We start from the raw sequence: 21,159 nt of genomic DNA on the forward strand, positions 1-21,159 counted from the left end.
AGGACTTCAAAGCTGGTCTGGGGCCTGTGCCATGCACTAGCCTGGGGCTAGCGGGCCCTCTGCCCAGCACCAGAGCTGACTAAGGGATGCTGGCCTGAGGAAGCGGTGACCCAGGCTTGGAAAGTGGAGGCCATTCCCCAATCTGGCCCCACCTCTGCGTGGCCCACAGCTAGAAAGTGGCTCAGAAAGGAGTCACCCCAGGCTGACCAAATATCCCCTTGTTCCTTTGCCCAAATTGAACGCATCTTACCCTACTCTGAGTTGAAGACGGTGGTGGGGGAATTCAAAGAAAAAGGAAAAGAGCCCAGAACAGATTTATTTTTCCTTAGATAAATTTTATAGAGAACGTATTACAGTTAGGAGTTCTCAGCTTTCACCAAAAGGTTAGAAGTTATTGCAGTTGTGCCCAGTGGATATGATATTGGAAAGGAAACTTCTAGAAAGCTGCCTGTGTTCAGAAAAGAAATAATCAATGTTTTAAAGTTGTGGGGGGTCCACCCAGCGGAGGGGCATTCTGGGGCAGGGTTGAGAGCAGGAGTACAGGAACCCAGGGGGCAGAAGGGTGGCCTGAGCTTGGGCAAGCTACAGGCCACTTTCCTACCAGAAGCAGTGTCCAGGCCATGTGGCCAGGACCTGCAAAGGGCACAGCAGGGCCAGGACCACTGGGTGCCTCAGGGCTCTGGCCAGCCCCACTGATAGGTACCTCAGCCCCGCCGCAGCGCCTGCAGCTCATGAGCCACCTTCTCGAGCTCCGCCTCAATAGCCGACAGGCTCTCCAGCTCCTGGTCCTAGGAGAGAACATCAAAGGTCATTTAGGGGCCAGCATAGGGAGCCCCAGAACCTGATTTGTCCCAGTGGCCTGGACAGTACAGTCAACCAGATGTGCTGGGCTGGCTACCAGGTAGCTGTGTGGCCTCAGGTGGTTTTGCCTCTCTGCGTCTCAAGGACTTCAGTCACATGAGGACAGTGATACCCCACTTCTGGGCCATCTCAGGATTGTTACGCACAAGAAGGTGGGTGATGGAGGGGGTTCTGTCCCTACACTGTCCCTGGTGGCCTCTTATCCAGGCCCTACTTCCTCTTAAATGGTTCAGACAGCAGGGAATCTGTCCTTCCAGAGCATATGGAAAAAGAAGAGCCCCCCACCCAGCCTGGATCTGGGTGGTGGCTTCCCCCGCTTGAGGGGGCTGTGTGGCCTGTGGCAGGGCTGGATGCTGTGAGCACTGCCCCACATCACCCTGCCTGGGGATGGGCCTTGATCCTTGGTCCTGAGTATGGGGGACCCCAAGCTCTGGGTGGTTCAAGGAAGCAGAGGACCGTCCTCTGAGCCCTGCTCTGTGCCTCAGTCTCCAGAAGCCTCTAGACTTCCCCGGAGTTTGGACACCCACCAGAGCATACCCTCAGACTCAAAGCAGGAGCTCAGGGGAGGCTGCCTCCCTGACCTTGACCTACGAGGGGTTGTCATCCTGGGGTCTCTGCTGGATACGAGGCTGCTAAGGATATCCCAGCCAGTGGACACAGACAATGGCAATGGATGACTATGGAAATAGGGACTCTAGAGCCCTGTATCTGGGAGCAGCCCTGGCCTGGAACATGAGTTCTGTGATGCTGGGGCTTCTAAGCAGACCCTTGGGCTAAGTAGAGGAAGCCCCCTCCCACCCTGTCCACATGACTCTGCGGTTCCCATTTCTCCCCATTTCTCTCCATTTCTGGCACTTGGGGCTCCCTCTGCTTATGGAGAAGGGATGCTGGCAGGTGCCTCTGGCACCTCATTCTCTCCAGCTTGTGCAGGCAGGAAGGGTGCCCACCTCACCCTGAGTCCAGAGGCTGGGGTTGGGGGTGAGCTGCTCTTTCCCACGGCCCCTTCCTCTCAGTCTTCTGGGGACATGGACAGATGCCCTCTCCCACTCTAGCTGTCAAGAAGGAGCCCTCATCTTCACAGACTGCCAGGCCTAGAAACAGCGTTTGAGAGCCAAAGAATGGGCCAGATCCTCTTCTGGGTGGGCAAAGAATAGTCTTATGGTCAGGGTCGTGGACGGGTGTCAGCCCTCATAGAGTGCCAATTCACACATGGGCACTGAGGCTCAAATCAGGTATCTCCAGGGCCTCCTCCAGCTTCAAGGAGGACCCCAATTCCCACCCACCCCTCCTTCATGGCTGCATCCCAGCACTCCCTCCGGCTTTCAAAGTAGCCCTGGGTGTGGCCAGCTTGTGTGTTCTAATCATGACGATGAAGAGAGCAGAAAGGACTCCTATTTCATAAATGGGGGAATTGGTGAGGCTCAGAGAAGGGGAGAGACCTGCCCAAGGTCACACAGCTAGGAGGAAACAGTTCACATGTCTTCTGGCTCATATCTAATCCTTTCCCACCTGCTCCACAAAGCTCTGGGGTCCTCAGAGGGCCTCATCCCACCCACTTTGCCAATGAAGCTGGATGCAGGGCCTGAGCCTGGGAGGAGGGCATGACTGAGCTGCTTGGGGGCCAGAAGAGGACATGGCTAGACCAATGGCTTAGCCTTCCCAGGGCATGACCTGTCTCTTAGTGTCTCCTCCCCCACCCCCATGCCTGCCCAGGCCAATCCTGCTAGGGCATTTGTTTCCAAGCTCTCTCCACCCAAAGCAACAGGCTCCACCCATTGCCTTCGCACATTTGCTCATGAACCTGCAGTAGCTCCCTACTGCCTTCAGAACCACTCAGTGTCCCTCCTACTTCTACGGGCTGCTCTGAACACCTCCCATCTCCCAGCTAGCTTTGCTGGGTGCCTGCTGTGAGCAGGGGTGCTTTCTCCTGCCCTGAAAACCCCCAGTCTGAGCACCATGTCCCCTTAGAGAGACAGGGCTGCACATCTAGGTGCAGCCACCCCCTGCCACGGGGCCCACAGTCCCCAGACGGGGCGCAGAACTGGCTCCTGCCTCATACCAACCTCTGGTCTGCGGTTAGCACTGCCTTCTTCCTCCTTCTTCTCTTCGGAGTAGCTGCGGGCCTGAAGGGGCAGGCCAGCCTCCACGCTGTCCTCCCGGGAGGATGGCCTCCAGCCTCGTCGCAGTTGTGGCCCTGGGCCCCTGAAGTCATAGGCCCGGGCCCGCAATGAGAGCTTCATGGAGCGGTCAGGGCTGTCCTCCTCATCCTCCCCCTCCAGCCTCTTCTCAGCTGTTAGCTCCTTGGCCAACTGGTCCATCTTGCTCCAGCGCTTGGCATCCTCCCACTCCTTGGAGAGCTGCTCCTCCTCCTCCTCTTGCTCCAGTTCCCCACTCTTCCCACCCCGGAAGAGGCCTCCAGGGGCCCCTGCCACCACCTCCTCTTCCTCTTCCTGCTGGGAGTGCTCCTGTTGTCCCCTGCCCTGTGAGGGCCGAGCCTTCTCAGCCCCAGGCTTCCTGGTTCCATCCACGGCCAGAGCCTCCGACTGACCTGGAGCAGGTGGTGGACAAGAGCAGAATGATAGAGAGACCACTATTTCCTCCAGCCTCTCCCACTCCCCAGGGGCCTCTGCTGTGGCCACCTTTAGAGCCACAGACCCCCAGCTCTTATAACCCAACCAGCCTTCCACAGTGATTCCACTTAGAGGGAAAAGCCACCTCTCTGCCAGGCTTTGCAAGACCCTCTCAAAGGGATGGGTTGACCAGAGCCCAGCTCTTCCTCTAGGCCAGTGGTTCTCAACCTTCCTAATGCCACAGCCCTTTAATACAGTTCCTGTGGGTCGCAACCCACAGGTTGAGAAGCGCTGCTCTAGGCCTCTTACCCCAGAAGCCTCTGATCTCGCCTGAGGAGTGAAGGAAGAGCCTGACGAGGCCCTCACAAGGAGCCAGGGTCTCTCCTATGCTGACACTGTCCCCAGATCAGCCTGCGCCCACCAGTCATGCTGTCTCAGTTCCCAAAGCCCATCCACCTACCCACTCTGCAATGCCCCCTTTGCCTCCTAGATGGAATAGCAGGATACGAATGGTTTGGAAGTCGAACGAACTTGGGTTGGAACCTCAGCTTTTACTACAAGTTAGTTGTGTGACCTTGGGCAAATTAGCCTCTCGAACCCCAGTTGTATATCTATAAAATGGAGATAATATCTACCTTTCAGGGTTACTATGAAGGTGGAATGAGATTACGGATAAAGTCCCCTCTTGCTGTCCCCTCTCCCAGCATCATCATACATATGCTCACCTTTCGGGATCTCCTTGTAGCCAAGGCTCGGGTGAGGGGTAGATGCTGCAGTGGGGCCTTTATCCTCCGGGACAGCCTTCTCTCCAGCCTCCGCCACTGCCTCTGCCTTCTCTTTCTCCTCTTCCTCCTCCTCCTCATCTCTCTTTGCCTGGCGTCCTTGCTCTGCACTCAGGCCCTTCTGCCTGTCCACCAGACCCTGAGAGGGACCTTCCCTGTCTGCCTCGGCCTGCGGGCCTGGGTGTTTCTGGCTGGGAAGGCTGGCTAGGGGCTGGGTGTTGGTGGCCTCCTCTTCCCCAGGGGTCTGGCTGTTCCCCTCAGTCTTGGACTCCTTTCTGGGCTCTGGGAAGGCCTGGGGCCTGCCTCCTTCCATGTCCTCATCACTTTTGTCTGCCTCTTTAGAATCCTCTCTTTTCTCCACAGCATCCTTGGAGGATGTCTCTTCCATTACCTCTGCAGAAACAACAGAGCAAAGTCAGACCCTGAGGACCAGGCTACCCGATAGTCTTCTCCCCAGTGGCCAATTTTAGATCTTGCATAGTGTATCTCTTGGCGTCCAACAAACCCAACCCAAAACAATGAGGTAACTTCCATCCCTATCCAGGTTTGAGCACATTGGTTTGTGTTTCTTTCTTTAATTCTTCCTCTTAAAACAGCTTGATTTTAAACACACATACATACACACACTACAAAAAGTAATCAAACCTTGAAAATTACCCCTGAAGATGAAGCTCTGAATTGAAAATTAGGACAGCAACTGAATTGCTGTGTGATCTTGGGCAAGTCGCTTAGCCTCTCTGTGTAAGAGGCACCATTACTGCAAATTCATTTTGCCCTCTATGTGGGGCTTGTCTGTCTTCAGTGTCCTGTGAAAGTGTTCAGTTCTTCAACTTCATAGGGTTTTAGCAAAAGGGGTTTTCTTGTGGCTGCCTTAAACACAGCTTTATAATCAGCAGAAATCCCTCCCACCCCAAGAATGGTTACCACTGAGCAAAGCACTACCGAGTATTAACATATCCACCACTTGAGCTTCACCAGGACTCCAGTGAAAAGTGCTCCCATGTCCATTTCACAGAAACTCAATAAACCGATCTGTAGAAAGGTAAGGTGACCTGTGCACACTCACACAGTCTGTAGGTAACAGGGTTGAGCCTTGAACTGAAGCCTTCCAATGCCAACTTCAGAATCTCTTTGCACTGACATGCTGCCTCCCCTGTTTAAGCTTCCAGGCATGAACACACACACAAGTGTTACACTATACCCCACCGAAGCCCATCGCAGGCACCCCTAATCGATCCAGATCATCCGCATGGAGCCCCTCTATGGGAGTCCTGGGCCACACCTGCAGGCTTTCCCTCTTAGCCGCTCCATGTGGAAGACTACTTGGATCCCAGCTCCCAGAAACAGGCCTAATTGCCCTCCTTCAACATGGAAAGAGCAGGCGCTGTGAGGGCAATTTGGGTCTCTACCCAGGTGGGGAGGATGGGTGCAGAACATGACATGGACCCAAGCTGAGCTCTGGCTCCCAGAACCTCCTTGTTTTCAAGAAAGGTGGTCCAGGTTCATTTACTGTTTCACATCTACCCCTCGGGATCCTACTGGAACATGGCTAAGGTACCACAGAGCCCCAGGAGGGAGACGCTGGGGACAGGGGCTCTCACCACAGTGGCCACGGGGTAGACCCAGAGTTGAAGCTATCCACCTACCAGGCCAGAGACTTCCTGTCCAGAGTGTTAGCCCCTGTGCTGGCCAGATGGGACTGTTTCAGGGCTTTGGAGTGAGACAGGCTCAGATCAAATCTCCAGTCAGGCCACTCATGTTGGGCAAGGTACTTAATCCTGCTGGGCTTAGTTTCCCCATTTGTAAAGTTAGCAAATAACAGCTACTTGCCTAGGCTTGTGGGAGGGGCTCCTGACTGTTAGAGACCTTAAATCCATCATAACTACTGTTTCCATTGTCATCACCCACCCTTACGTGGCCAGACCGGCTGGCACTGACCTCTGAGCTTGGCCTGGTTGCTCTGGTTCTCAGGAGCCTCTGAGAGCTCATCCTCAAAACCGCTGTGCTTCTTCTGCTGCTGGGCCCTCTCCTTGGCACCTGGAATGAGAACAGGATGAAAAGATCCCATTGGGCCTCTCTCTGGCACATTTGCCTATGAGGGTGAAGGCCTCCATGTGTAAATGAGGCTCATCATGTGCCAAGCCTACTGAGTGAGACACCGAGGGGAATGAGCTTGGGTAGGGGAAAAGGATCGATTCACTGGGGCCTGTCCGGTGACCACACCTCCTCTCCAGACTCAGTTTCTCAACTTGAGAAATAGGCACAAACCCTGCCTATGACCTCACAGAGCAGTAAAGGCTCAAATGGAGAAGGGGGTCCTAGGGGTAGGAGTAGGGAGTGGGGAAAACCCCTCAGGACCTGGCTGGCAGCTCAGGGGAGCCTGCAGCAGGATGTAATAGTGACAGCTTGTCTCCTGATGGGGCAGGGGTCTTGATTCAGGCAACCCTTGCTGCCCTATAAATCCAGGTCTTGGGGAGAAGGTCGAGGCCTAGGGCTGCATCTGAGCCCACAGCTGGCACCTGCTGCCATGACCCAGAACCTCTCTCCCTGTTGTCCAGACAGTAAATTTCTGCCTAGGTCCTCATGCTGGCCTGTAAGACAGGCCAGCTCTGCAGATGGTCCCCATTTTCCCCCAGTGATGGGATTTCTGGGGGTGGCTATAGCCTCAGACAGATGTGGGTTCCACCCTTCTGGTTATTTCCTAGCTCTATCACTTTGCGCAACTCCGACTTTCCAAAATTTGGTTGTTCATCTCTAAAACAAGGTTGCTGCATGGTGAGGGCCGAGATGAAGGTGTAGAGACCATGTTACAGGAGCCCGAGAGAGTGGATGGTAGATGGATGGACAGAAATATACCCAGTACTCTCATATTAGAAAGCAATAATGTATGTGCCATGTTGGATACACGCAGGTGTCTGCATACAGATTTTCAGGACACATTCCCTCATGATAATCTCTGTTGGCATTATATTTAATTATATAGATGTAATTAGTTAGTCATTCAGTATTTAATTTTAAAATTATTATATTGAAATAAAATATTGAATGATTAGTTAAAACACACACACATAAGCCTGGGGTGGTTGATGACGACATTAACAATTTGGGTAATAAAAGCCCCAGCTCTGTTCAGACTCCCTTCATCCCCAACAATTATAGGAGGTGGGTGTTTGCTGCCTAGTGAGTGGGAGGAGAACTGTGTGTTAACTTGGAAAGGGCCACAACGATCCCATTTCTGCGGCTATTTTTATTCGCCTCCTCTCCAAATCTCTATTCTCACACAAGGCCCACCGTGCCCCAAAGGCCTCAGAGTGGGGCCCTTCCTGGAGCCAGAGCAGCCTTCCCACCCACCCCCACCCCAGACACAAGCCCAGCCTGAAGTTGGCCCTCGCTTCATAGGATTCTCCCAGAGACGGGGACGCATGAGGGGCTGCCTCTGTGTTAATGGTCACCTCCCCCAGGAAGTCAGCCAAGGGCAGATCCAGGGCCAAAACCCAGGTCTTCCAATTTGCCAGGGCAGGGCTGTGCCTTTCGTCACCCCCTAGAAGGGGCTGGGATCTGGGCAGAGTGGCTGACTGTGGGGTGACAGCAGCCTGGCCCTCTACCCCATATGCCTCAGCTTAACTAGGGTCCGTGACAAGGTGCTCACTACCTCCAAATTTCCTGCATTTCCAGTAGCATCAGTGGATTTTCTTTTTCTTTTTCTTTTTTTTTTTTCAGTTTTTGGGGCCGGGACTGGGTTTGAACCCACCACCTCAGGCATATGGGGCCGGTGCCCCACCCCTTTGAGCCACAGGTGCCGCCCCCAGTGGATTTTCTTAATCTCTTGGGGGAAAAAAACCACACTTCACACTGAAGCACAGTAAAAGTCTGGTCTCTGTTTGGGGCAGGCAAGACCCAAGGCAAAAGGGCTCCTCTTCACTCCCTGTGGTCAATTTACTTTTCAGTTTACAAAGGAAAGAAATCCTTTCTGCAGACTAGTCTTGAAAGTGCCCTCCCTGAAACGGCTGAACTCTAAAGACTGTGGGGCATTAGGGGAGCGGTATCTCCCGTGTCCCTATTAACTGTGTGACCATGGGCAAGTCACTCAACCTCTCTGGCCTTGATGTCTCTAACAATATCAATGACAGATTGAACGAGGGGACATGGAGGATCCTATTTTTCTGCTCTGTAAGTGGAAGGAAATAACAGTACCAGAGAGGACCTTGTTCAACCTTCACCTGATTTTCTGACTCTCGGCTACTGGAATTCACCCAGAGTCGTGTGCAGTGGCTGGAAAATACCTTGCAGAGCGAGGTCTTGGAGCTCCTTCAGTAAATTCTGATGTCGCAGGATGGAAAGGATCCGTTCATCTGCAGTGAAAAAGAGTTGTCATGGGTGGTTTCCAGAGAACAGCTGAGATAAAGATTACCACCGATATTTCCAGCTGAGCACAAGGAAACTCTGAAAACTCAAAACCAGGCAACAACAACAAGATTGGGTCTTGAGTTAACACTTTGGAAAAATTACCTCCTTTTTAAGGTGTCAGTTTGCTACTACATCAAAAGGGTCAACCACTGTCCCAACATTCAGACCTCAGCCAAGGGATGGTAGCCCTGGAGTAAGAGTGGCCGTCTCTCCCTCAACACAACACATGCGCCATCTCCATGCCCCCTGCCACCTGGAGGGCCCTTTCTTTGTTTTCTACCTATTGATTTCCGATGTTTCTTTTAAAGCACAACCCAAATGCTGGAAACTTGACTGGCTGGCTGGGGAGACTTCGTCCTTCTCATGCCCGTCCACAACTTTCCTTTATTCATCATATCTCTAGAGGGTGTCCCTGCCAGGTGTCAGAGGCTGTGCTAGGCACTGGGGATACAGCCCACAAAATCTTTGTCCACAGGGAGCTCACAGTCTGTGGCTTGCTGCTCCAGTCCTGGTTTTGTTCTGCCCAGAATTCTAATTATTTATGTTCACATATGTCCCCTCTGCCAGTCTGTAAACATTGGGACTGTCACCCCTTCATCTCCCTACACCCCTCGGTCCCCATTGAAAGCCACAGATCTACCTCCTGGTCTCCCAGTCCCCTTCACCCTCAGCCCATACCTCCTCGGAGTGTCTCAAAACACTCGTGGCTGACAGGCATGGGGCTGGGCTTGGACAGCGTGTCAGAGATGACCTCAACGATGCACTTCATCACCTGGGAAGAGAGTGGGAGTAGGTTGGGGCTGGTTTGGGCATGGGGCTCAGCTCCTGGAGGCTCTCCAGCAAATTTCTAATGAGGACAGAGAGCATTTGCTTTTGTCATCCAGAGTTAGTGGATTCCTGGCTCAGGGGCACAGCTCTGCTTTCTTAGACAATAATAGCGGTGATGTGCATAGTAGAAAAGCTTTATACACATGTGGTGCTTACCGTGGTCCAGGCACTCCAGTTGCATGGCTGGCAGGTACCCCTCTAAGGTGGATTATGGTGGGAGTGGGGTGTTTGGGTGGGTACCTGATACCTTCTCATCCCCAAGTGCTAGTTCTCTAAACATGAGGAAGCTGCTTCTGGGCACTAAAAGGATGTTTTTAAAATGTGCTTTGGTCTTGAAGATGCCCAAGGGTCAGTCCTCCAGGAAGTCTTTCTGGACTGCCCAGTGGAGAAAAACAGCTTCCCTGGCTCTTCCTTATCTAGAAACAGGACCTGGATCACTGTCTTCTGACACCCATGATGTCGTCACATGCAAAGAGTCACAGCTTCATATTCTGGCTCCATATTGAACCATGGGAAGTGCTGGCTATGTCTTGTGTCCCCATTTCAAGCCAACTGCAGCCATATCCAGTGCTCAGCAAGGTGCTGCAGATAATTAATTACCTGATAAATGAATGATCTTTGATGATGGTACCAATCGTAGTGTGGTACACTAGCTGTGTGATACTGGACAAGTGACTTATCTTCTCTGAGCCTCTGTTTCCTCGTTTTTAAAATGGGAATAAAGATACCTTCCTAACTGCCCTCCCAGGGTAATGAAGTGTAGATGGAAAAATACTCTTTCAAGCATGAAGTGTCAACACACCTAGAGAGGGATTCACAACTTCAGAACTGCTTCAACGCCCTAAAGCTGGGTAGACGAGCAGAAGGTGTCAGACGGGCACCAGGCAATGATGGCGCAGAGTGAGGGGGTGGAAGGCTGTGGCTAAGGGATGCCAAGGCAACTGGTCCAAGGATCCAGGATGGCAAACTGGCAAGTGCTTCGCAGTGTGTGTGTGTACTCACAACAGCTTCAAATGGAGCATTCAGGTCTTAACCAGCTGCTCTGATACCCCTAACCCCACACTGCTGGTCATAATATGGTGGCACAGAGTGTCTCCCATAAGGGAGATGGCAAAGAGGGTCTACCAGCCTATGCCCGGTGTCTGCCCTGAAACCCAAGACCTTGAATATCAGATAACCACCTGTCCATGGGGACAAATTCTAGGAGACAGGAACTGGGGCAGGGTCTCAAGAAGTATGGGGAAATCAAGAAGGAAGCTTTGTGGATAACAGTGCCCACTGACTGAGGACTACCCATGTGCATGCACTTCCTACTCTTTACTCTTTCTCTTGAGGGAAAGGAAGAAAAGGGGAAGCTCAGAGAAGTTAAGGAATTTTTCCCAAGGTTGCACAGCTAGAATGGTGTGTGGAGGGCGGTGCGGGGGGGGGGTGGGTGGATAAATTCTGCCCTATATGCAACTAAAAATTAGGAAATATAATTGAGCAAATTGAGGTTGAAATATCCCAGTTGCTTTGAGTTTTAACTGTGGCCTCTACTAGAAGAAAATAGCTCCTGGAAAGGTAGGGAGCAGAAATTTCTCTGACCCTTGAATACATCAGCACCAAATCCTAGAAAAACAGCTCCAGCTCAGTCATGAATGAGTTATAAGTACATGCACAGCAAGGAGTGTCTCTTGCTGCTAAAGAAACCTTTCCATTATTTTCTAAGGCCCTTTCCCTTGTGACCTCCACTGCCAGTTCCAGAATGGTCAAGCGTTTTCAGACCAGGTATGCTGCCTCATGCTTATAATCCTACCACCTTGGAAGGCCAGGAGTCAAGCCCAGCTTGGGCAGGACTCAATCTCTACAAAAAAATAGAAAAAATTAGCCAGGTTTTGTGGTGCATGACTACAGTCCCAGCTACTCAAGAGGCTGAGGCAGGAAGATTACTTCAGTCCAAGAGGTTGAGGCTGCAGTGAACTATGATGATACCACTGCACTCAAGCCTGGGTAACAGAGTGAGACTCTGAAGAGAGAGAGATAGAGATAGAGATTTCATTGTGGCCCTTTAGGAGAGCTAGGGCTGGAGTGCCTGGTGTTGGGGGGTGGTTATTGCTGGCAGACCTGTGGAGAGATGAAGGGCAGAGGGGGAGGCCACAGCCAGGTAGGTGAAGGCTGTCCTCACAGGTCTGTAAACAAAGACCACCACAAGGAAGCCACCTCCACCAGCCCATGTTGGGTCTACTGGATTCAGCGTTCAGAACAGTGGGTGGGCCTGGCACTTCCACCCAAGGGACATGACACGGGTCCCTTTGGGCTTCACAGACAGCTCAGAGGTAGCTGAGGAAGTCCCCACAGCAGGATGGCAAGGAAAGTAAGCAATCTATGATATCTTCTTTTGCAAGCTGTCCCCAGCCTCAGCAGCCGCAGTGCTGGCTCTTGGCTGTATGCCAAACTCACTCCTGCAGCTGCCTGAGAACTGGCTGTGAGATGTCTGCTGGAGCCTCCTACCCCTCATCCCAGCACCCCTCTTACCTCAGTGTCCCCTTTATTCATAGGGCTGTTCACAGGGAGGGCAGTAACTAGGGAGAAAAAAAGAGCACTGGAGTCACTCCTCTGCTCCAGGGGGAGCCCAGTCCCTCTGAACTAGGTTCACCGGGGCCCACTCATGTACTGCTCCCCCTAAAACTGCCCCCACCCAAAAGAGAGGCTGGGGGTGATTTTATTTCCCTTCCCGAGCTACTGCCTCCAGGGGCCGGGCCCCAGAGGCTGCGCTGGGAGGCCCTACTCCTCCCCTCTGGGAAGGCTCCTGCTGTGGCGGGCGATGTGCTGTGAAAACAAGGCCAGGGCAGCAGTGGGAATGGGGTGGGAGATATTTACAGGGGAAGGGAGACCCCAGAGGTGGGGGGAAGAGATGGGGACATTGCTAGAGATGATTTGCAGAGGTAGAAGTCAAGGCTGAAAGACAGAGAGAGTGAGGGGATGGAAGAGGGAGAGAGGGGAGGCGGGGAGTGAGCAGCCCGACCCCACCCCCCACCCCCGCCCCTCGCCCGTTGACCTTGGCCGGCCGCCTCGCGGAGCCAGCGCTGGCCCGGATGCCGCCGAGGCGCTAAGCCCAGACAAGGGGTGGGGGCGCGAGGGGGCCCCTGCGGGTTTGGGAATCAGGCTCGAGTGTCCTGCGGGTCCTGGGCGGAGAATGGGTGGTGGAGTGAGGTAGGAGGCGGAAGCGCTGTCCGCGGTGCTGAAACTCGCCGCACCCGATGGGAGGTGTGGAGGGACGCGTGGCACTGCGCGGTCGGTGCCTGGACCTCAGGGTAAGGCAAGGCGAGAGCAAGCAGGGGAGGGCAGGGGCGGCGGGGCACCCTCTCCCCCGAGCACCCAGCGCTCGCTCACCTTGCCCGGCGCAGAGCAGAAGCGCCAGGACAGCGGCGGAGCGCATGGCGAACCCTGGGCGCCGAGCAGCTGGTGGTGCGCGGCTGGGCACCGATGCACCCGCGTGAGGGACGACCGGCTGCGGTGGCGCCGGCGTGGGGGTGAGGGGCGCAGTGTCTCGGCGCGCGTCCGTCTGTCCGTCCTCCACCAACCTCTACCCTGGGCTCGAGTACTGCAGTAGCAGCAGGGCTGGTGCGCCCCGCTTATATACCCCCGACCCCGGAAATGACGTCAGCGGTGCCGCCCCCTGTCCCCTTTTCCCACCTCCCGGGGTCCAGGACCAACTCTCTCCACCTCCGGCTTCACCTCTCGCTGCCTCTTGGCCTCTGCATGCTCATAGCTGGTGCATCTGGCCACCAGCCAGTATCTGGCCTCCAAGAGGTGGCGTGGGGTAGGGGGAGTGGGGAGCGGCTCAGCTGATCCTCCATCCCTCGACGGTTCCATTGATTCACTGTGTGTCGGTGGGCAAGTCACTCCCTTCCTGTGGGCCTCAAATTCCTCCAGTGTGCGCTGAGATCCCTGCCAGCTCTATCGCAGCATGCCATGCCCCTGAGGTTGGCTCTGCCTTGAGTGCATGTCCCCTGATCTCACAGGCTGCGGGCATGATCATCATTCAGGGCTCCCTCCCTCTGGAGCCCCTGAGCGAGCCCTCTCTCTCTGGCAACCCAGTTTTGCATACGTGTATTTATTTACTTGAATATTGTCGTGTCTTCACTGCCTCCACAGTGCTAAGCAAAGACATGCACTTAATGGGTAGCTGTTGCCTGGAGCGATTGAAAGTTCAAGACTTGGATGAGTGAATCCTGGATTCTGCACGCACACAGATGTAACTCACGTTCGACAGGACGTTCAACTCACTGGACAGTTCTCATTCGGGTGGTGAGGGAGGAGCAGGGGTCAGATTTTGTATCAAGCCAAAATAGGAGTCCTTGTAAATTCTACCCTTTGGCCTTACCTAGTTCAACCTCTTAGGATCACCACTTGCCTCTGGCAACCTGTCTGTATTTGAGAACACATGTTCTTGAGTGTTCTCAAAACCTGGATGTTTTGTGTGAAGGTTAGTTTCCTGGTTGAATTCCCTCTGCCCTGAGGCCCTTGATGCTCTGGACACACAGCTGCTGTCACCCTGGCAGCCATATCAGAACCCTTTGCCACCTGACTTCAGTACTATAATGAACCTGTTGTCTGGGTCTGGGTGATGGCTTTTCATCGGGTGGCATTGTCCAGGGCCCCTCCTTCTTCCTGTCCACCCTCCCCATTTGCTGCTGCTGTTTTCTACTTCCTGTCTCACACTTGTGCTTCCTCCTGTCCCTAAATGAGAACCTAGTAGGCCCATTCATGCATTTACTCATTTATTCAGCAGCCATTTGTTTCTTCTTGTTGGCTTTCTAGAGACAGAGTCTCACTCTGTTGTTCAGGCTAGAGTATAGTGGTACAATCATAGCTCATTGTCGCATGAAACTCCTGGCCTCAAGCAATCCTCCCACCTTAGCCTCCTGAGTAGCTGGGACTATAGGTACAAACCACCACTTTTGGCTAAATTTTTAAATTGTTTTTAGAGATGGGGGTCTCATTGTGTTGCCCATGCTGGTCTCAAGCTCCTAGCCTCAAGCTATCCTTAAGAGATCCTTGGTCTCCTAAAGTGCTGGGGTGACAGGTGTGAGCCGCTGCAGCCAGCCTCAACAACCATTTGTTAAGCACCTACTGTGTGCTTAGACCATCTTAAAGCACCTACTATGTACTTAGAACAGCATTCAGCTATCAGACAAAGGCCCTAAAGGGTAAAGACAGACAATGAATAAGTAAAGAAGTAACATGTCCAGTATGTCATGGGTGACAAGTGCTATGGACAAAAATAAAGCAGGAGAAGGGAGGAGTATGCTGAGAGAGGGATGGGTCGTATCTCAATAAGGTGGATCTGAGTAGGCCTCCCCCAAAGAGGTGATGTTTGATGTTGGGGAGGGAGTAGGGAAGCATATGTCTAGGGGAAGAGATCTCCAGGAAGGGGGGAGGGCAAGTGCAAATGCCCAGAGGCAGGAATGTCTGGCAAGTTCAAGGAGATGCACAGAGGTAGAGTGAAAATATTCTGCTGGAAAATACTGCAGAAGAGAAACACATATTTCACACCAAAAGCTTGAAAGATACAATAAAATTACACACTACCCAAAGATAAGCACTAGTCATTTTAAAGCACATATTCTGTAGTCTTTGTTAAGGTAGCCTCATTCAGCAGAAGGCAGTTCCCAGCAAAGAAATCTAGCTAAGCACTGAGAAAATAAGTGCCCCAGGCCCTATGACTTGGGGTCACTGTGAACCTATGTGCATTTGGAACATGCTTCTTTTCCAGCATCATATCATATTTACCTGTGTTGTGAGTATAGTAGTCCACCATACTTTATGGTGTGCCATGATTCATTGAACTAATTTATAGATAATTTTCTATTATAAAGACTAATCCTATACACAAACTTCTGCAGCACTGCTGTTTCACCAAGGTTTAAGGCTGGCAGCCTGACTCCAGAGTCCAAGTGCCAACCTGGGGTGGGGAGAGAGAAGGGAGAGGAGGCAGATTTGGACACTGAGATGCTTTTTAAAAATCTCTCTCTAGTCAAATTCATAGAGACAGAAAATAGAACGCTGGTTACTAGAGGCTGAGGGAGGGAGACATGGTGACTTAGAGTTTTAATGAGTACAGAGTTTGGGAAGATATATTCTGGGTGTAGATGGTGGTGGTGGTTGCACAACAATGTGAATGGACTTCATGCCACTGAACTGTGCACCTAAAAATGACTAGGATGGCAAATTTTATGTTATGTATATTTCACCACCATAAAAAAATAACTCACTATTGTGTGGGGATGTTGACTATAGCTAGATGATTGCTTCCTAGCCTGGAGGACAGAGAGCAGGGGGTTGAGATGGTGCTCCAGCCTCTCTATGGGGGAGAAGCTGTCCTGATGCGTCCAGAGAACAAGAGGGGAGGCTACCAGAGCCCCTACCAAGCTGGTCTCTCTCTCACAGATATGCAGCTCCCTAGCAAGCTGGTACAGAGAAAGGCCCCAGAAGCTTCCCCATTGACCATCCCTTGCCACAGGACGCTGAGAATTCAGAGCTGGTCAGAGAGTCCCGCCCATGTCTCCCAGTTCTTTCACGGTTCTAACCAACCTCTCACTACCAAGAGAGTAGTGAGAGTGCCCTTCTCTGCCCAAAGCCCTTTTACAGAAATCCAGAAGACTGAAAGAAGCTGAAAGTTCAGGGAATTACCCCCCAGGAGCAGCCATCAGCCAGTGATCTCAGGCTTTCATTTATAAATCCCCCTGGGTGGGATGATTCTGATGAAGGTGTTTGTGTACTATTTCCCAGCAGTTCCCTAAGGGACGAAGCTCCGTATCTCATGGTGACGTTGGCTCCATAGTAGACACTTTATCAAAAGCACACATTTTATTGAGAGCACACACTTCACTGGCAGCACGTACTTGATTGGCAGCACATGCTGTCAACAGCACACACTTTACTGACAGCATGTTACTGGCTTCCTTGCCCTTCCCCATTCCTTTCCCTTCCCCACTCCTCCACCCCCCACTCTCATTTCCTCCCCCACCCCCTGCCCTCCATATCAGGGATTCCTGATAAGGCATGTGACCACAGATCCTTCCAGGGAACTCAAGCTGAGTACTGACTAATGCTGGCCCTATGTCTGGGGTGTGGGTGGTCTGACGGTGTCTTCATCCTTCAAACAGTCTTTGGTCCTGCAGCCATATGGAGCTCAGTGCCCTTCAGGCCTCATCCCTTCTGAGGCCCTGACATCTTTCTCCTCCTCCAACTCTCAGTCAGAGGATTGATTTTTCTTTGGCACCAATGTGGAAGGCTACAGACACCTATCTTACCTAGGAACTGTCTTGTCAATGCTAGGCCATTGCAATGCTCCTGACCAAGGCTGAGGGCCACATGATGAGCACCGGCCAAGGTTGAAATTTACTAAGCAAGGAAAATGCATAAAGCCTTCCATCAGCCAAGCTGTGGTGACAGAATCAGGGATGGGGAGAGCCTAGGACTCACCACTTTCCCATCATTCTCCACGAGGAGGGCAGTGACAGCAGCTGTATCACAGTGTTTGAAGAGCAAAGCAAGCAGTACATGCAAAAGGCTCACCTGTGATGCAGTCACAGTCATTATCCTCGATTATAGATTAGGAGGCAGAGGTTGAGAGAGGAGGCCTAAATTGCCTGACCCCACACAGCTAGTAAGCAGCAGAGGCAGGATTTCACTGCAGGCTGGAGGCCCCCAAAGCTGTGACGTGTTTATTGGTTTTAGATAAAGATGCTAATATTGTCTGACACAAGAGGAAATTGAGGCTCAGAGACAGACAGTACCTTGTACCAAGTCTCACACAGCAGGGCAGAGGTAAGAGCCAAGCTCTCCCTGGTGCCCAGCCTTGGGTCTTCCTTCCTGGACAAGGCTGCCTTCCCTTGACTGTCCCATGTGGTGGGGCTGTGGGGGGATGTGTGCCCCCAGGCCCTTCCCAGGGCTGCTCTGTACCTTACATGGTACATTCTGGGCACGGCCACAGTCTGGCCTCTCTGGACTCAGCCTCTATTTCACTAGTTCTACCACAGCTGCTTGGGGGCTGGGAAGGGAAGACATGCAACTAACATTTATTGAGAATCTAGTGTGTTTCTGGCTCTGTTCTCTATTCTTGGAATACGCTAATGAAGAAAAGGAGCAAGGCCCCCGCCTTCTTGGAGCTTGTACTCTATTCTGAAGAGACAGGCAATGAGCAATGAGCCATAATAAGTCTGTTACACAGCAGGTTGGAAGGTGGTGATTGCTTGGGAATCCAGGGTGGGAAGGTGTGGGCCTTGCTAAATAAGTGGTCAGGGTAGATGAACACAAACATTAGATCTCCCTAGCTCCAGCAGCCCTCGCACCCTGCTCCATCCCAGGGCACTTAATCAGAGCCAAGGAGAGGAAGAGAGAAGCCACTGTCACCACCAGCCCCTGGAGGTCACAATTATCCCATGCTTTGGTGAGCACCTGATCGTAGATGACCAAGCTGCTTCTGTAGCTGGGGCTCAGGACATCCCCACATGAGTAGTCCCTGCCAGGGGGTTCTTGAGGGCCACTTCCGGCCTGTGCCTCAGGGAAAGTGGCAGCTGCTTATCTGCTGGTGGAGCCCAGGGCTCTGGGCAGCAGAATCAACACACCCTCAGCCCCACTCACAAAATCATATTTTCCAAACATACGGCTCCCCCAAGCCACTTATCAGGCCTCCAGGTGAGAAAAGCCCTGTTGCCTGGCAATGTGGCTTTATCTGTGAGGTCTGCACAGAGGCCAGTGCGAGGTGATTTCATTAGGTCCTCTCCCATCTGTCTTTGCAAACATCCCCAGGGGCCTCCAATTAAGGTCTTACTTTTCTTTTTCAGCAGATGTTTGCTTTAATCTAATAACGTGGTTTGCAAGCCTCTTAGTGGGTGTGCAAGGGCTTCCGTGGGCCCCAGCCCAGGAGGGTGAAGGGGAAGGCGGGGGAAGGCTCCAGGTGCACTAAGCCCTGGACACTGGCTCTTTGGGCACAAGGTACAGCAGGCTGGCAAGAAGGACCAGGCTTAGCCCAAACTGAGAGGTGAGAGGTCTTCCCTGTGTCCTATGCCTGTTCCTTCTTCCCAGGGCCGTGTTCCCACTAGGGTCCAGAGCAGCACCTCCCTCCTGAGCACAGTGTCTTCGAGGGCAAGACTGCTAGGCGAGAAACTCCTGCATCCCAGGGTAGATCATCTGGAAGGCAGGTCTGCAGAGAGTCTACTAACTGTTTTTCAACCTTTTTAATCTCATAACTGACTTGAACTTATAGTTAAACTTCCACAGTGCACTTAAATTATGTTGATCAAAAAAGAGAGTAAAAATATATATATATATTGACTGTGCTTTGAACTTCTTTTGAAAATAATTTAATGATCTTTTTGTCACACACGTAGATCCTCTCATGGCACACAAGTGTGCCGTAGCCCACTGGTTGAAAATCACTGCTCTAGAAGGAAGGTGCTGAAGGGGAATTGCTTAGCAATATGCAAACTCCAAAGTGAGGCCAAGTAGGCCGGAGCACTGGAAGCTGCAGGGCTTAGGGGAGAGATGAGGGTGAGAGTTAGGTCTAGGGCAAGAGACAGTGGGAGACACTGGTTTGACCATCTGGACAAGGCACTGTGCTGTGGAGGCAGGTAGGCGGCAGCCCCACCTTAGGAACAGGGCCAGAGCAATAAGGGGCTTCTGACAGAGCGGGCTGCTAGGTCTCTGAGAAGAGGACCTTGTTTCCAGGCCCCAAATCTACAATTCTACAGCTCCCAAAAGTCAAAAGGTTGACTTTTAGAATCTTCCTTCCAATCTGAAGGAATCTTCAAGTGATTTCAAGGTGACTTTGGTCCCTAGAGCTCTTCGTCACCTGGCAGCAGCAGCTTAGCTTGGGGGAAAGAGCTGCACTTTGGAGCCGGAGAGGCCTGGATTAAATTCAGGCTCTGCCTAACGTTCACTCTGTGGCCTTCAGAAGTGACTTAACTTTTCTGAGCCTCTGTTTAGTCTGTTGTGTGATTTCTGTGAATTTATTGGAAAGACTTCAGTTTCACCAACATTGATCAGCACCAACATCAGGGCTAGCGTAGGGTGCTGGTAGCAGGAGGGAGTGCCACAACATATTCCTGGGATCGAGAGTGCTCAGCACACCTGTCCCCCTCCCCCTCCCCAGGGGGCTTTCCTGGCTCTTCCCTTCACTCTGTCCTCTGGTGGAATGTTTGGTCCATATGGTTCCATTTGCCAGTTAACTGACTAAATGAGACACATCCTTCAAGCTTAGCATCAGCAGGACTGGGCAACTCAGTTTCTGGGAGAATCTCATTTTCTCATCTGTAAGATGGGGCTGTTGATGATGGCACCTACCTCGTAGGGCTCTGGTGAGGACTCACACAGTTATTCTGCTTTAGGAGTTTCACAGAGGGCCTGGCCCACAGTGAGTGCAGATGCATTGCCAGCACCTGCCTGTTATTCTAGTAACTTTGGGATGTGGTGTTTCTTTAGGTGACCAGATGTCTCTGATGTTCAGGGTTATTGAGGTCCCCACAGTTGCATCTGACACCCCACAAAAGGAGAGCCTGGTAAAATGACATTGGGGGGCCCTGATGAGCTGAGGGGTGTGGATCCTCTCTCCATTGAGGAGTGAAGAGTGAGCCAATGACCCAGCCTCTGGGCCCTGCCCCTCCCTGGCTAGCCCAGGTGGGGGGTCAGCTGCATAGGTAGACAGGTTTTAGGGAGCTATGGCCTGGAGAGGCGATGCACAGAGAACCCCAGATTGTGGGGTCTGTGAGGCAGTATTTGAGGCCCCCTATTTCCTGCCAAATGATATTCTAGAACTAATTAGCTGAGCAGCCTTCTCCCCTGAAGGACAGGCTGTTTCTCACACCTCCTCTCAGCCCCATAGCTCAAAGACTGAGCAGTCTGCGTTACCTGGTTCTCCTCATGCCTCCCTGCCCTGGAGGGATCTGCAGAGAATCCAGGGCCATGTGGACCTGAGCCATGGGCTTTTTGTGTATCTAGACCCTCGCAAGTCTACGTGCTCACCTGGCACCCTCAGCTGCGTCCACCTGCCCAAGAAGACTTCTCTTCCTTCTCTGTCTGAATTCCTGTGGTCACAGCTCCACTCCTCACCTCATCCCCAACAGGAGGTGCCACGTGTTGGGCATTTTCAGTCGTTTTCTCTGCAGTGTGGGGGTAACGAGGCACCCAGCCCATAGAGATAAGGAGCTAAGAAAAGATCATGAAAGTCTGTCACAGTTTTATCTTCCAGGAAAACTGAGAATTTCCAACCTCAGAGTGATCATCTCATATTTCTTTGGCTTGCTGCCATATTATTCCACCCTGATTCCCATATCAGTAATTTTGTCTCAGTCATACCAGTCTAGTGATTGTCCTGACATTTCCTACCTCCCCATCCCCCATCCCCCATCCCCCATGCTGATGCCATGCACATTCCTGCCACTGTATCTTTTTCACATGTCCCCAGCCAGGAATGCCTTCGCCACTTGCTTAAACTTTAAGGCTTAGCTCAACTCCTCCCACTGCCCTCCACCTCAGGGAATATTTTTCCCCAGATCTACCCACCCAGCTCTCACTGTCCAATGAGACCTTTTAGCCCTTACCATCAGCACCACTACTTGACTCTTATCAGATGCTATATTACTCTTTGCTTGGTAACCTTGTATGAAAATCTTGTACATAAATTTCAATGTCCTTCTGAGGGGAAGGACATTACTTCAAACTAT

General features: G+C 52.2%; 1 protein-coding gene across 1 annotated transcript; it reads right to left on the reverse strand.

The window, feature by feature from the left end:
- Positions 1–297: 297 nt before the first annotated feature.
- CHGA (chromogranin A) lies at positions 298–13,055 on the reverse strand. Its single transcript, XM_053601687.1, has 8 exons — positions 12,821–13,055; positions 11,963–12,009; positions 9,299–9,392; positions 8,497–8,565; positions 6,152–6,250; positions 4,157–4,606; positions 2,925–3,409; positions 298–788 (listed from the first exon to the last, which is right to left on the reverse strand). The coding sequence occupies exons 1-8, from the start codon at positions 12,864–12,866 to the stop codon at positions 705–707; spliced, it is 1,374 nt and encodes a 457-aa protein (XP_053457662.1). The 5' UTR covers positions 12,867–13,055; the 3' UTR covers positions 298–704.
- Between the last annotated feature and the right edge of the window lie 8,104 nt (positions 13,056–21,159).

Source organism: Nycticebus coucang, chromosome 9 (genome assembly GCF_027406575.1).
Source record: "Nycticebus coucang isolate mNycCou1 chromosome 9, mNycCou1.pri, whole genome shotgun sequence".
Lineage (NCBI taxonomy): Eukaryota > Metazoa > Chordata > Mammalia > Primates > Lorisidae > Nycticebus > Nycticebus coucang.